The sequence below is a fragment of the Polistes fuscatus genome, unplaced genomic scaffold, assembly GCF_010416935.1.
Source record: "Polistes fuscatus isolate 324 unplaced genomic scaffold, CU_Pfus_HIC Scaffold6, whole genome shotgun sequence".
Classification (NCBI taxonomy): Eukaryota; Metazoa; Arthropoda; class Insecta; order Hymenoptera; family Vespidae; genus Polistes; species Polistes fuscatus.
The window spans coordinates 13,472,732-13,487,676 of record NW_025113140.1 but is presented as its reverse complement, the minus strand read 5'-3'; the positions used below and the strand labels follow the sequence as shown (position 1 = coordinate 13,487,676).

General features: G+C 29.6%; 1 protein-coding gene and 1 pseudogene across 1 annotated transcript; one reads left to right on the top strand and one right to left on the bottom strand.

Moving 5' to 3' along the window:
- Window positions 1–5,575: 5,575 nt before the first annotated feature.
- LOC122523706 lies at window positions 5,576–5,781 on the top strand (annotated as a pseudogene).
- Window positions 5,782–11,556: 5,775 nt separating this feature from the next.
- On the bottom strand, window positions 11,557–14,339 carry LOC122523353 (fatty acyl-CoA reductase wat-like). The gene is made up of 9 exons (XM_043645030.1): window positions 14,178–14,339; window positions 13,478–13,571; window positions 13,146–13,391; window positions 12,857–13,003; window positions 12,775–12,782; window positions 12,480–12,683; window positions 12,089–12,382; window positions 11,745–12,002; window positions 11,557–11,662 (listed from the first exon to the last, which is right to left on the bottom strand). The coding sequence occupies exons 1-9, from the start codon at window positions 14,300–14,302 to the stop codon at window positions 11,557–11,559; spliced, it is 1,482 nt and encodes a 493-aa protein (XP_043500965.1). The 5' UTR covers window positions 14,303–14,339.
- Between the last annotated feature and the right edge of the window lie 606 nt (window positions 14,340–14,945).

Below are 14,945 nucleotides of genomic sequence, written 5' to 3'. Positions count from 1 at the left end.
CCATCACCAATATACATTGACGCAGAGATCATTGACGCTCTGCTCCAGTTACTGGTTGAAACAGTTGTACAATATAACTGTGTAATAAAGCAACTTAAAGATAACCAAGGGAAAGTACATAATACTACATCAGATACGTTCAGAAAGGTAGTAAATGCTCTAATTACTAAAAACGCGGGATACCACACGTATCAAGAAAAAAACGAGAAAAGCTATAAAATCGTAATGTGAGAACTTAATTCCAAGTCTAATACAGATAAAATAACAAATGAATTGGAAAACTGTATTTTTTTTTTTTATTAGAATTATATGAATTTACAATCAATTCTTAACGAGAATTATGAGTAGTTTAAGATGACTTGATTCGCTTTGTCTATTAGTCTTCTAGGCCATCCACCGGTTGTCGATTTAGACGTATGTCTTGTATTTGACGTGTGAATCGCCTGGTTGCTTTCCAAAGTGAATAGTTACTGTTAACTACGGGATTTAAATTTGGTAGAAAAAGGTCTATAGTCCTTCACTTTTAAAGTTTTTAAGATTTTTCCTTATAATCCTCGTTGCTTTATTTAATTTCTGTTTTTCAACCGGTAATTTGTTATTTTGCAAAATTATTCTCAGCTTTTGTTCTCTTGGATTTTTGTTATAATATATTCATGGAACTGGTTGCTATTCCTATATTTAGGACTAAGTGTAGAGCCTCGAGCTGCATTTATTATATTGTTTGATAGGAAATTTATTGCAACGTCTACATCGTCGGTCGTTACCAATGGTGTTGCGGCTTTAGTAGCAGTACTGACTGTCTCTCGAAAATGATCCCATTTTGTAAATTTATTGCATATGGAGCTTGGAGAGTTATTCTCAACAATTGTTGTGTTTATTGTTATTATGATTGGAGAATGGTCAGAAGAAAGGTCAAGTAAAGAGCATACCTGTATATATCTAGGAGATATATTTTTAATTATGTAAAACTCAAGCAAATCTGGGATTTTGTTGACATCTGTTGGCCAATACGTAGCTTCTCCAGAACCAATAAATGTTGCTTTATTTGTTTCTATATTTTTAAAGAGAGTTCTCCCCCTTGGGTTTACAATTTTACTGCCTCAATGGTTATTTTCAGCATTAAAATAACCTCCTGCCATGTATCTGGTGCCTAGACTTTCCGAGAAATGATCGAATTCTGCTTTTTGAATATTGGGTTTAGGAGGGCAGTAGACTGCGTAAGATAACCCGAAACGACTGTTCCATTTTTAATTGATATGTGTGAAAATTAGCGTTCGATGATTTCAAAATTCTCACAATTTTTCTATAAGATTCCGAATTAGCCAGCAGGACACGAACCTGATTATTGCTTATCTTAAGAGTGTAGCTTTTTTCATGCACGACCTCTTCTAAACATTTCTTAATTAATTAATAATTAAATTATATAATAATAATTATATAAATATTAATAATTAAACATTAAATATCAATAACGTCATCTATATATATCTGAGGAGGAGGAGGAGGCGCTTTTCCTGACTTTCTATTTACTGGAGCCGGTGCATCTACTTTCGTGAAATCATTCAGGACTTATTACCTATTTGCTGATAGTAAAACTCCTTCCATTTTATGATTTTTATTGTTGTTATCATCCTCTGATCGTGGTGTTTTGCTGCTATAATTATTATTCGGACGCATGGATCCAGTAGCTATTTCCCAAGGCGGTGGCCTGAATGTTTGCATATCTTTGTCAAGGATATGCGAAAGGCTTATATCCATTGACGTTACTGAGTCAAAATATTTCAAGTTTAACGTCTTTCTAACGATTTTCTAGCGCACTGGCTCTTTAAGATAAAAACAAATATATATATGAGATTAAAACCCTGCTTAATACAGTAATTAAAGTAGAACTACCAAAAACTAAAAGAGAAATACTTCAATGCACAAGATGCTAAGCCTATGGGCACACAAAAACTTACTGTAACAGAAATCCTGCATGTGTAAAATGTGCAAAAAATCATTTAACAGCACTCTGTCCTCAAGAGGGCAAAATAGAAAAAGTCATGTGTGTAAACTGCAACGGTAACCACCCAGCAAATTACAAAGAGTGTCAGACAAGAAAATTACTACAACAAAAACTATATCCAACGTTGAGAAAAAAAGTATTAGAAAAACTTTTCTAGAAGATTCTTATGAAAAAAAATACTAAAATAAACAAATCATGAATGCCAACAGGGATAATAAACCGATAGTTGAACTCAGCGAATCAAGGAGATGCTATGCTGATGTAACCAAACGTGCACATACAAATACAAAAGACTTAAACACTGAGGAGACATCGGACATTAAAGAACTACTAAAACAATCTATTAAAAATACAGAAATCATTACTACAATGATAATGGAGTAAAATTCTCTTTTAAAACAACAAACACAACAAATCACCACAATGCTACAACTAATAACAAAAACGCTACTTAATAACAAATAATGGATACACAAATAAAAATAGCGGTTTGGAACAGTAACGGATTACAACAACGAATTCAAGAAACCAAAGCATTCATATACACGCATGATATAGACATTCTACTCGTATCTGAAACTCATCTCACAGACAAAAACTATATAAATATTCCATACTACACCATGCATGACACAAAACATCCTTCAGGTAAAGCGCATGGTGAAACTGCCATAATTATTAAGAACGAGATCAAACATAATCTATTCAGTAAAACAACTCACGATTACCTTTAAGCCACTACAATTACCTTAAGAACTCAGGGTAATTCCCTTAAACTCTCGGCTATTTATTCACCGTCAAAATACAAAATTACAATAGATCAATGGAACTACTTTTTCAAGGCATTAGAGAATAAATTTGTAACAGCTTGCAACTTTAATGCCAAGCATCCATATTGGGGATAAAAACCACCTCACCAAGAGGTAATATTTTAAACTCCTACATAACGAACGCAAACCTAGACATTCTCACGACAGGTGAACAAACATACTGCCCATCAGCTTCTAATAATACTCCCGACTTCATAGACTTCAGCGTCCTTAATGGCCTAAACCTAATGCACTTCAAAACCGAATCATCACTTGATTTCAGTTCAGACCATTAACCTATAATAATAACTTACCAGAAAAAACCTATAATATATAAAAAATTACAAACTCTGTGCAATGAAAGTACAAATTGGATGATCTTAAAAGAAATTTCAGAATCCAAATTAAACTGTAATATTCCGCTCAAGACGTTTTTACAAATAGAAAAAGCTTTTAATAATTTATCATATGGTATACAAGAAGCAGTGTGGGCATCTACATCTCAAAATGTTTTACCCAGAAGTCGTGTTACGGTCAGAGCAAACCTTGCAGTCCCTTTTTGTGCTGTTTTACTTAGTCGCTTGATTTAAGATTTCAAATAAATCGGACACTGCAGCAGCGCAGCTCGAATTCACACTTGGAATCAACCGTGCGCTGTATCGGCACCGCTCGATTGCAAAGGGTTTACTCATCACCTTATCAGATTCTTTCCATTATTACTTTAACATTATTTAATATTTTATTCTTATGGATTACATATATACTTATGAATACACAGAACATGTACTTAGGTAATCTACTTGGCCATCTTATCTTCTTACTTCCGTTAAGAGTCTTCTCTATAGATATCGCTTCTACCGTTGCGCACGCATGCCTACATACACACTCTACTTATACGACTTAATACCTAGTATAAGTAGCATAAAAATTACTCTTATCCTAACAGTAAATTCATATAGACCGATATCGCTCTTATTATTACTATCTAAATTGCTGGAAAAAATAATATAAAATGAAAAGAATAATTTCAGACAAAAAACTGATTCCTGACCATCAGTTTAAATTCTGAAACAAACACTCTACCGTTGAACAAGTATACAGACTAACTAATACGATAATCAAAGCTTTAGAAAATAAAGAGTACTGTTCCGCCGTCTTCATAGATTTAGAAAAAGCTTTCGATAAAGTGTAGCATAACGAATTATAACAAATAATAAATAAACACTTTCCACACTCGTATTACAAACTTCTAAAATCTTACCTTTCTGAAAGAACATTTTATGTAAAAATAAAAGACCTTCATTCGAACATCAAACTAATCAAAGCTGGGGTTTCGCAGGTAAGTATCTGTGGACCTGTTCTTTACACCCTCTATACAGCAAAAATACCAATAAACGCAAACTGTACAGTCTTAACATTTGCAGACGACACAGCAATGCTTACCATCAAGAAAGACGCAAAACAAGCAATTCAATCGTTACAAAACCAAATCAACTCTCTCGAAGAATGGCTACATAATAGAAAGATCGAGGTAAACTCTACCAAGAGAAAATATATTACGTTTACACTGAGGAAAAACAAAATACCGAAACTACAATTATATAATACAGAAATTCCACAAGTAACAACAGTAAAGAATTTAGGACTACACCTAGATTCCAATCTAACATGGAAAAAGCATATAAATGACAAAATCGAAGAAATTTGTTTAAAAAGGAGACAAATGGCTTGACAAACTGGCAAAAAATCAAAACTTAGCATGGAAAACAAACTGATAATTTACAAAACAATAATAAAACCAATCTGGACATATGGATTAAAACTATGGGGTATAGCAGCTAATAGCCACATTGCCAAGCTAAAGGCTCAACAATCCATAACCAAACGCAAAATCGTGAATGCTCCATGGTACATCCGTAAGGAAGGGATAAGGAAAGATTTAAATATTCCCACGATAGAAAAAGAGATAACCAAGTCAACTTGCAGATACAAAAGAAGAATTGATACGCACATAAACCCGCTAGCCAAAGATTACTAAAACCAATATATCCGTAGAAATCTGAAAAGAATTCACTCAGAAGACCTAGTAAAAACTAAACCTAAATGAAATAAACGACAATAGCGACACTATCTCATTGGAAAAACCGTCCACGTGCTACCTTTTTTCACTTATATAACAATTTATCAAATGTCTGTGGACAAATTGTAAAGTTGTATGAAGTTAATATAAAAACAAACAAAAAAATATTACAGAAAATTAACAATCTATAACATTTGAAAGAATTTAATTACCAGTAAAATTTTTTATTTTACGTTTAATTAAATATTTGTTTCTAAGCATTATATGAATTATTAATCTCACGAAAATGCAATATATTAAAAAATATTTCCAGCAGTTAGTATTGTAAGCAGAAGAAACTTTAACAGAAATTAAGTTAGATAGGAAGAACAATGACGCAGTATTAATATCCAGTACACCTTGAGATTTTCAAAGAGCAAGGATAACAACCTGTATATAGAAAAGTAAAAAGGTTTATAATATAATTATATCTATAGTGCGTGTGCAAAGCGATTTGAAATTTACAGCATAAAGTTAGTTGCTAGTTAAAGCTATTTTGTTTTAATGTTAACTTGTACCATATATAAGAAAAAATCAGTTACTTCTTTGACTTGTCACCAGAGAGCGAATACCATTTGCCGTTTCTCAATAGCAAAATGCTATATTTGATCTCTATATATGATTCGATCAGAAATAAAATTTTAGATCGTATTTCATGGGATCATCTTTGTAGTATATATTTAAAACTGCTTTTTATAAAGCTGAGTCGATGTAACTACGATGACAGCTGTAGCTCTCTTTTTTGAGCGGAGAAGGACGGATTCGGAATTTCGGTTTTAACATCAAGATTTTGGTCACTGATGATCGTTTACACCTATTACTTAATAAAGAAAGCTAAAGGAAGTAGAGCTTTCCAAATAAATATTAAAGGAACGTTTAATAGTAACTTTATATTTAATTATATCATTTTTTTCACAACGATTTTCAAAGCGAAAACATTTTGAGAAACGTTGTGATTGAAAACTTTACGAAACGAGAAAGCAGCACAGAAAAAAGAGCAAACATTCAAACCTATAAAAACTATAAAAACACTTTAAAATATTACAGGAAATTGGCAATATATCTTCAACTGATTACTTGTGCTGTAAATTAAAAAATATTATAATAATAAGTAATTCGAAAAATATTTTCTTTCCCGATCTCAGGATTAAGTTAGCGATTTATTTAATGAAATTTTTTAATGAAGAGGATTGCATCTTATCAAGCAATAACATACAGAAATACCGTTGTTAGATGTTACAACGGTAAAACTATTTTTGCATATTTTATGTCATTATTCTTTTCCTACTGTTATAAAAACAATAGTATTATTTAAAAATTTATCAGTATCGACATTAACTTAAATTATAATTTTTTACTATTGGATGTGTTAAAGTTACGGTGATCTACACGACAGTCAATCTGTTAAAGAAATAAGTGGCAATTTCTACCAATAATCATTAATTGAATTAGTAATCATAGCTTATATGGAAAAATCTAGTGTAATTTTGAACAGGTTATATGCCTCTACTTTTCCTTTATGAAAATAATAAATTTTATTTACACATTTTTTAATTCTGAATATCAAAGTCTTAATAATCTTTAAATATGAATCACGACATTTAAATATTATTTATTTTCGGTCGTAAAGAATAATAAATGATAGGAATGTTAAGTAGTCAACGTCTTGATATATAAAGAAAACGTGAAAACATGAAAACACTCTAAAGTTTGGCAGTTTGCTAGATACTATATCTGACTCTTTTTTTATACAAGCTCTTTTCTCCTACGCTATATATCATATATATATTATAGGGAAAGTTTGATCTGCCAATATTGTGAGTTTTTCTTTGCCGTTGTCCACAATGCCAGGCATTTTTATTCAACGTAGGAAACAAAAAAATTGTTATCATATCTGGCTAATACATAATTAATTAGACTATTACACAATTTAATTTATTTATTTATAACCTTTTTTTCTGATTGTTCCTAATTTATACTCTAATAACTGTACTTTTAATTTTATTATAATTGTGCAAAATCAATTTAAAAGAATTGAAGTTAAATGTAATAAAAATTTAGGACACTTTGTAGCTTTTGATCTTATAATACTTATGTATTTATTCTGCTATGTGGCAGAATCGTCATAAGACCTAATGTAAAATAACAATTAATTTAATTTGGAATAACATTTAAACGACAATAGAAACGATTTTAAGTTTTTACAATAGCTTATGCAGTTAGATAGAGATATTCTTCTCAGTTAATATTTACTTCGTCACGTTTTACTATACCTTTTTAACAACTATAAATGCTTATACGAATTCTATACATATTTAATTAAACAAATATTAAATAAAATTAAAAAGTTTAATCTTAGGTTTTCTGGCTATAGTTTTTTAAGATCTTTGAACAAATGTAAAAGTTTTTAAAGACTATACATTGCACCATTAACGAAATACAGATAGCAAATCTTTTGCAAGAACGCAGTAGTAGGATTTCGAAAAAAATTTTTATATTTATTTACATTTCAGTAGCGTGACGAGTTAAAACGCAGTTTCCTTAACGTAATATCGTCGAAGTAAATCCTGGACATGGAAAATTTTTTTTCTTGATTTTCTTTGTTTCCGTTTTTATTTTTGGTAGTCTAAAGTATGTTTAATTTACTTTATACTTTTTTAAATTTTTATTAGAGTATGTGATATTAATTTTATAGGAAACATTATAAACATAGTTGCACCTGGATTATAAAGCGTGAAATGTGCTTGAAATTATACTGCTTTTAACGTGTTTGAGAATAGATGATGAAAATGAATTTTTACGATGCTTGAACACTAATCACTAAATGTACATCTTGAAGTTTGTCGGAATTTACGATGCGTAGGCACATCGATTTCAAAATAACGGCATAAGGTAAATCGATAATTCTCCCTTAAATTAAGTTTGGACTGATAGGTATCTATATTCTGATATTTTAATATACACATCACATTATCATTTATGATTCATGAATATTAGTAATAAAAGTATTTTTTGAGATTAACTAAGGTATATATAATAATATATTAGTTTTAATTCCTTTCATTTCTTCTCTATAGTGATCATCAATTAAAGTTGAAAATGAATAAACTGGATAGCATGCTGTGCGATTTTGTATACCTTAACCATAGGATGAATATTTTCTGATTTAAATGTAAGAATACCGATGAATTACAATAGTACTCTTTATCTTACAAGGGGACCTTACACTTAGTCCGACACGGATTTTAACGAGCTTTGGTATATTAGTAGTATACTTGTTACCGTGGTAAAGTATTTTGTCCTAACGCTCAACCATTTTTAAGAAAAAAGCTTTTGAAGTTTTGGTTTTTATTGTATACATGTTTATATTATCTTAAATTCGACCGTCTTTCAATCAGCGCGCTAGCGTATCTCGTAGAGTTCTCGCTTTTCGTACCGCTAGTTAGTGGTTCGATCCTTCATAGAGGAAGTTTTTTTTAATAATTTTTTTCTGTCTGTTTTCAAATTATTTTTTCATATTTTTTAATTTTTAAATATATACAGGAAAGAAAAAATTATTTATTACAAAAAAATTAGAAATAATAAATTTTTTCACATCTTGCGATAATAATAAAGGAAAATTTAATTTTTGAATTACAATTAACATTTTATTTTTTAACAGGTATATGAAAGTAGATAAATGAAGATTTACTTTTCGTGAAGATTGTATCAGGATACAATCAATAGTCAATCATCAATTGTCATGAAAAATTTTTCAAAAAATGATTCGATATGCATGGTACGCTTTGAAATTATTAAAACCAAATGAAAGAGAAATATTTTTAAATGTTAATCAAGTTTGTTTTTCAACAATTCTTTTAAAAAATCGTTGTTCATGTAACAAGTCATCTTTTATTAATTGCGCGAGATGTGAAAAAATTAATTGTTTTGAATGATTTTACGAGAACAATCACTCTGGAACCTTCGTATAAATAATAATAAATGTACAATAAATGTTAAAACACATAGATATAAAAAAATTATACTTGAAATTGTTAATGATTAGAATATATACGATTGTTATTTGTTAGTATATTGAAGATTTATCTATTTTTATATACCTGTTAAAAAATAAAATATTAACTGTAATTCAAGGATAAACTTTTCCTTTATTATTTTCGCAAGATGTGAAAAAATTTATTATTTCTAATTTTTTTATAATAAATAATTTTTTCTTTCCTGTATATATTTAAAAATTAAAAAATATGAAAAAATAATTTGAAAACAGACAGAAAAAAATTATTAAAAAAAACTTGCCCCATGAAGGATCCAACACTAACTAGCGACACGAGAAGCGAGAACGCTACTAGATACGCTAGCGCGCCATTTAAAATACGGTAGAATTTAAGGTAATATAAACATGTATACAAAAAAAACCAAAACTTTAAAAGCTTTTTTCTCAAAAATGGCTGAGCGTTAGGACAAAATACTTTACCACGGTAACAAGTATACTACTAATATACCAAAGCTCGTTAAAATCCGTGTCGGACTAAGTGTAAGGTCCCCTTGTTAATATTATAAAAGACAATAGTAAGTAAAATAGCAATATTATGTTCAGAAACATACTTTACTGAGTTAAATATGTTTATTATATTATTTTTTCATTAAATTTTTGGTACTCTGCTTCTGTATTTATATTTGTTATGTTTCATATAAACTACTTTCTTAAATAGTTTTATTTAAGAGTATGCGGCTGTAAGAAAAAGACTTCTTTCCAGCATCGGATCTATGTATATAAATTTTATCTTCCAATGCGTTAACAATATAAAGATTTCTTTTAACGAATGTTTTATTCGTAGAGATCCTATGTGAATTATTATGCGAATAGAATTAAACCACTGTAAGAAGGAGTAAGCAAGACATGAATTTTTTAAAAGGTAAAAAAATAATTTTTCTTCTGATAGAAAAAATATTGTGATTGTCTTGAAAAATATTTATTCAAAGCATTAGAGAACTTATTTTATCTTCAGAGATAATCTATCATTTTACTAGTAGAGAGAGCGCATTATTCTTACCAACGATAAGAAGAAGCCGATGGTATTGAAATCATTAAAGATTTTTGAAGACACAGTCTTCTTTTTATTTATACAAGGAAGAAACCATGTGCATTAATTTTCTATCATTAGAATTAAAAAAAGAATGCATCTTAGTGTTACTTATAAATTATTTTTAAACAATTTCTTTTTAAACTATAATCTCTTGCAGATTTTGTGTTAGCCTAAAAGCTGCTAGTCTCGGAGCAGTAAAACAAGGTGTTATAATGCACAGAGATAGTGGGTTCTAGTCACCAGGACACAGTGTGTCTTTAGGTTGCGGATAGATGAATAGCCTATTTTTCTCGGATAGGGATAGAGGTTAGCTTCGAACAAAGTGAATAAGCAGTCGCGGACAGCCGATTGGAAAGGGCACTCCTGGTCCGGGGTTGGGCGTAGGTCTGATAAGCTCACACTGTAAAACGACTTTATCTCGTAACAAACAAGCATCGCTATGGTTTCTGCTAGGGTAAAATTTTCCAGAGGTTAACTAGTCCCCTGTTCAGATCTTCGGGTTGGGACTAATCTAGGGAAATCATGTTGAGTTAAGTCCAAGAACGGAAGAAATCTCAAAGTGGGTACGTAGAACGTACGAAGTATGTATAGATCCTGGGAGTTGCAATCGATGGTCGGCGAGAACGATAAGTACGGAGCAGATGTTGTCTCACTGCAAGAAACTAGATAGTCGTGGGAAGACTTGCTTAACACCTGGGTTTGAATGCTTCACCATGGAGGGTCAGGGACCCATAGTTTTTGCGTCGGATTTATGATTAGTAGAAAAATCTTATCAACGGTTAGAAAAATTGAATTTGTAAACGATAAAGTAGGACCGCTCGTTGTGCAGGGTTGGTAGTACAAGATTGTAATAATCAATTTGCAAGCGCCGACGACAAAGAAGATGAAATTAAAAACGGGTTCTACGAGGAACTCGAACACCTCGTGGATCAATTGCTGAAAGAGTACATGAAAATAGTCTTAGGGGATATTAAAAAGTTGATTAAAATATTTATTATTCTTTAACATCTCTCTTTTGTTTCTTACAGATGATTTCTAAATCACATTCTATATCCTAATCCCTATGAAATACATCGGTTGTTACAATAATTTCACTGAAATTAAAATATTAACATTAAATATAACTTGCGTGCTTTATAATTTTCGTGAATCGATAATATTTCGAGATTATGTGAAGATTTTTTGTTAAATCTGTATATGTACTATTTAATCAATTCTCATTTTATTAAGTATATATTTTAAACGTACTAAATTTTTCCATGCATACGTATCGAAAATTGTTTTATCTTACTTATAATCAACAAATTATAATTAAACTTAGAAGATAGTTGACACAACAATTCTAACTTCTACATACTTCTAGATAATTTTAACAACATAATATATTTTATTGCAAGAATACGAGGTCAGAATGACTACTTGTAAAAAAATTTTTAAGATACATGGAAATATACTCACGCTATGATAAAAAATAATATATTTAAACTAAAAAGAAAATAATTAGAAGATCACTTTTTTGTTGTTTGGCAAAGATTATCAGAGAGAAAATACAGTACAAAAAAGTGAATATATTAAGGAATAGATGATCCAAAGGATCAAGGCATAAAACATGCATTTCATCGTATAATAAGCGATTTTCAACCTAGAAAAAAGAATAAATCAAAAAATGATTATATAAATAGGAAAACAAAATATTTTGTAAAGCAAGATTATCAAACATTTACTTTCTGTAATAAATTCTTGATTCTTCTAACGTCTCCATCGGGTCCTTCATTAAATATACTCGAATTCCCCTAATGTAAGTTTTAAAATAATTCTGCCAATCAATATCAGCAGCATTGAAGAAGAAGTTATGTTTATCGACGAGTGATAGTTTGTCCCATAATTTTAAAACGTTACCGTTCCTGAATTCCCATTCATTAAGTGTAAAAAAATTCAATACATGTTTAAACTTTTCTATTTTTCTGAAGATGTTAAGCAATCTAAAAAATATACAATTATTTGATAATGTGCTTCTTTACCGATGATTAATAAATCGCTTGTAAATTTAAATATCGTCATATATTACATTGGCTTCCTTCCGCTAAGATAAGCTAACGAGTCCACTATAATAGCTGGTATCCAGTGCAAAAAAATTGTCAGAAGAAAATAAACATAATAGTTCTGTATCATTTGTAACGAGTAGTAAAATAATATTTGTTTCGAAGGAAATTTTATACCACTTGTTTTTACATTATTTTCTAAAGTAGCCAAATTTATTGGTCTTTGAACAGAGGAAACAACATTATAAATCGGAATCTCTTTGTCTGTTGGTAAATCATTATTTTTTCTATTTGAAGGACTAATACTCTTTAGTATGGACCTACAATGAAAGATTTTTTTTATTCGCCTTAAAAGTTATTTTAAGAAATAAACTAACAATTCATTTTAGTGATTATTTACAAAAGAAAAAAAGTGACCGTTTCTGTGCAACGTCCCATGCTGCCGCAATAATGTTATTGACAACATAGTCAGCAGGAATTATGTCGCAAATAAGCCTATCATTGCAATTTAACGTGCGTAAAACACCTTTCGCACTACCAAAAACAATTCCTGTTACTCCATAAACATTATTGATCCAACCGGCAATTGGTTCCTTTTCCGTTGAAGCAACAATTGATGGCCTAACGATGCAAGATGGAATTTTATTGGAATATTGCCGTATAGTATCTTCACAGATTGCTTTCGAATATGCGTAAGTATTTGGCCAATTACCAAGTAGCCTGTAAGATAAGCGAATATGCTAAACTACTTAAGTTAGCTCTAAGAAAAATACAATATTCTTCTTTTTTTATTACTTTGGTGTAATTAAATCTAATACGTCTTCGCTTAAAATCTCTGTCAATTTGATTATGTCTTCTGTCTTTATAGGCGGCATGTAGAATTTTTCTTCAATTTTTTTATGTATGCAATGTGAATATGCCGTTGATATATAGACAAAGGCCTAAAGAAAAAATTAATTATAAAACTAGAACATCATATTTTTTATTAAATCCAATGTCTAAATAAATAAATTTCTTCAGAAATGATATTTTTAAGTACGTGATTATATATAGAGAGACCGTGATTATATTAGAAAAAAGTACCTCTAAACTTTTCATCTCCTGGGCAAGCAAGAGGAGATCCCTTGTTCCTCTAATATTCGTATTAACTATAAAACGAATATTATCCATAAAACGCACGGATGCTGCACCATGAAATATCAAATTGGTATCTTGAATACGTTTACGATCTTCCTCCGACAAACCTAAGTTCACTTGATTCATGTCTCCTTCTATGAGATTAATCTTTTTTTCGACATCTTTCTGCTCTTTCTTCAATCTGTCGAAAATCTAAAAATTTAAATATACACCGTAATATCGGTGATTTGTTTCATTAGTATAATAATAAAAAGTAGAAAGTTTGTAACTTTACTCACAACATCATTGAAATACTCTTTGAATCGAGTATTCGGATCTTGCTGTTTCTTTGCTCTTATTAGCAAATAAACCGTTTTTATGTCTGGACAACATCTAATAAAAATAGCAATAGATTTATACAAAAAGTTCTTACAAGGGGAACATACACTGGGATACTCACGGATTTTAACGAGTTTGGTATATTAGTAGTATACTTTTAGGGTGTTATCGTGGTAAAGGGTTTTTTAAAATGCCTAGTAAATTTGGGAAAGAATTAAAGAAAAAAGTTTTAAAATTTTGATTTTTGTTGTATTTTATAAAAAATACGTTATTTATAAAAAAATTACTTTTCTTTATTAATAATTATTAAACTATTGTTGTTCAGTATCAGTATTGATTTAAATTCCTGTATTAGTTTAAGATATTTCTTAAACTAATGCAGAGAAGTGTAATTCCTACTATCATTTCACTATTATTTCAAAAATTTATCTAGAAGAAAATATCACTCAAAAACAATTTAATTACCTAAAACAAGTGCATACATAAGTAAAACCACTAGTTTATTTTTCATTTCCAACCATATAAACCTCTTGGAGCATTATAATTCAAAATTACTCAAAATAACTACAATATTATCTTACATATCATATATTATACGATTATAATACTATGAATGTGTAAGTTTAATCAAGAATGAAAACAAATGTTAAACATTGTTACCTCAAAAGCTTTTCCATTAAAAGCCTTCCTAAAAACCCTAAACCTCCTGTTATGAACATTTTTTTTCCAGAATAAAATGTAGCTATTTCACTTCGCTTATTATCAAAATTCGGTTCTTCTACCATAGAAAACAGTTCCTCTTGATATGTTTTACCGCTCAGTGACGCCATTTTTTTGATTCTTCTACATACAAACAAAGAAAGAAGTTTGGATAAATAAATTTGATAAATAAATTCTAAGTAAATTTTCAATATAAAAAAATATTTATAAGTCAAAACTTATAATAAAATAGACGCATTTGATAATGATTAAGATTATCATTTTTACTCTTTCAGATTTCTCAACTATTTAGTTTGAATTAATTTACAAATCAACAATTTACAGTCTATTTTAATAAAAAGCATATAAATGTAATAATCTATTTCATTTGCTATTTCATCTTATTTACATTAAAGTTTTACTTTTTTTGACTTTTAGTCAGAAAAGATATAAAAGGTTGAAAAGTACAAAATTTACCTATTTATCTGAAAATTTTTTACGCAAAGAATATACCAATTTTCTGATTTTATGATATTTAAAAAATACTTGTAATAATTTGCAATCTTTTGAAGAACTGAGTATGTTTGTGAGTGATTTAAAACAATTGTAGGAAACTAAGTATTATAAACGTACTCCCGATAAAAACTCTCTAGATATTACTCGATGTAACTTGATTCGACTGCGGTTTTATATCAACTAGCTAATATTCTTTAAATAATCACTTGATCT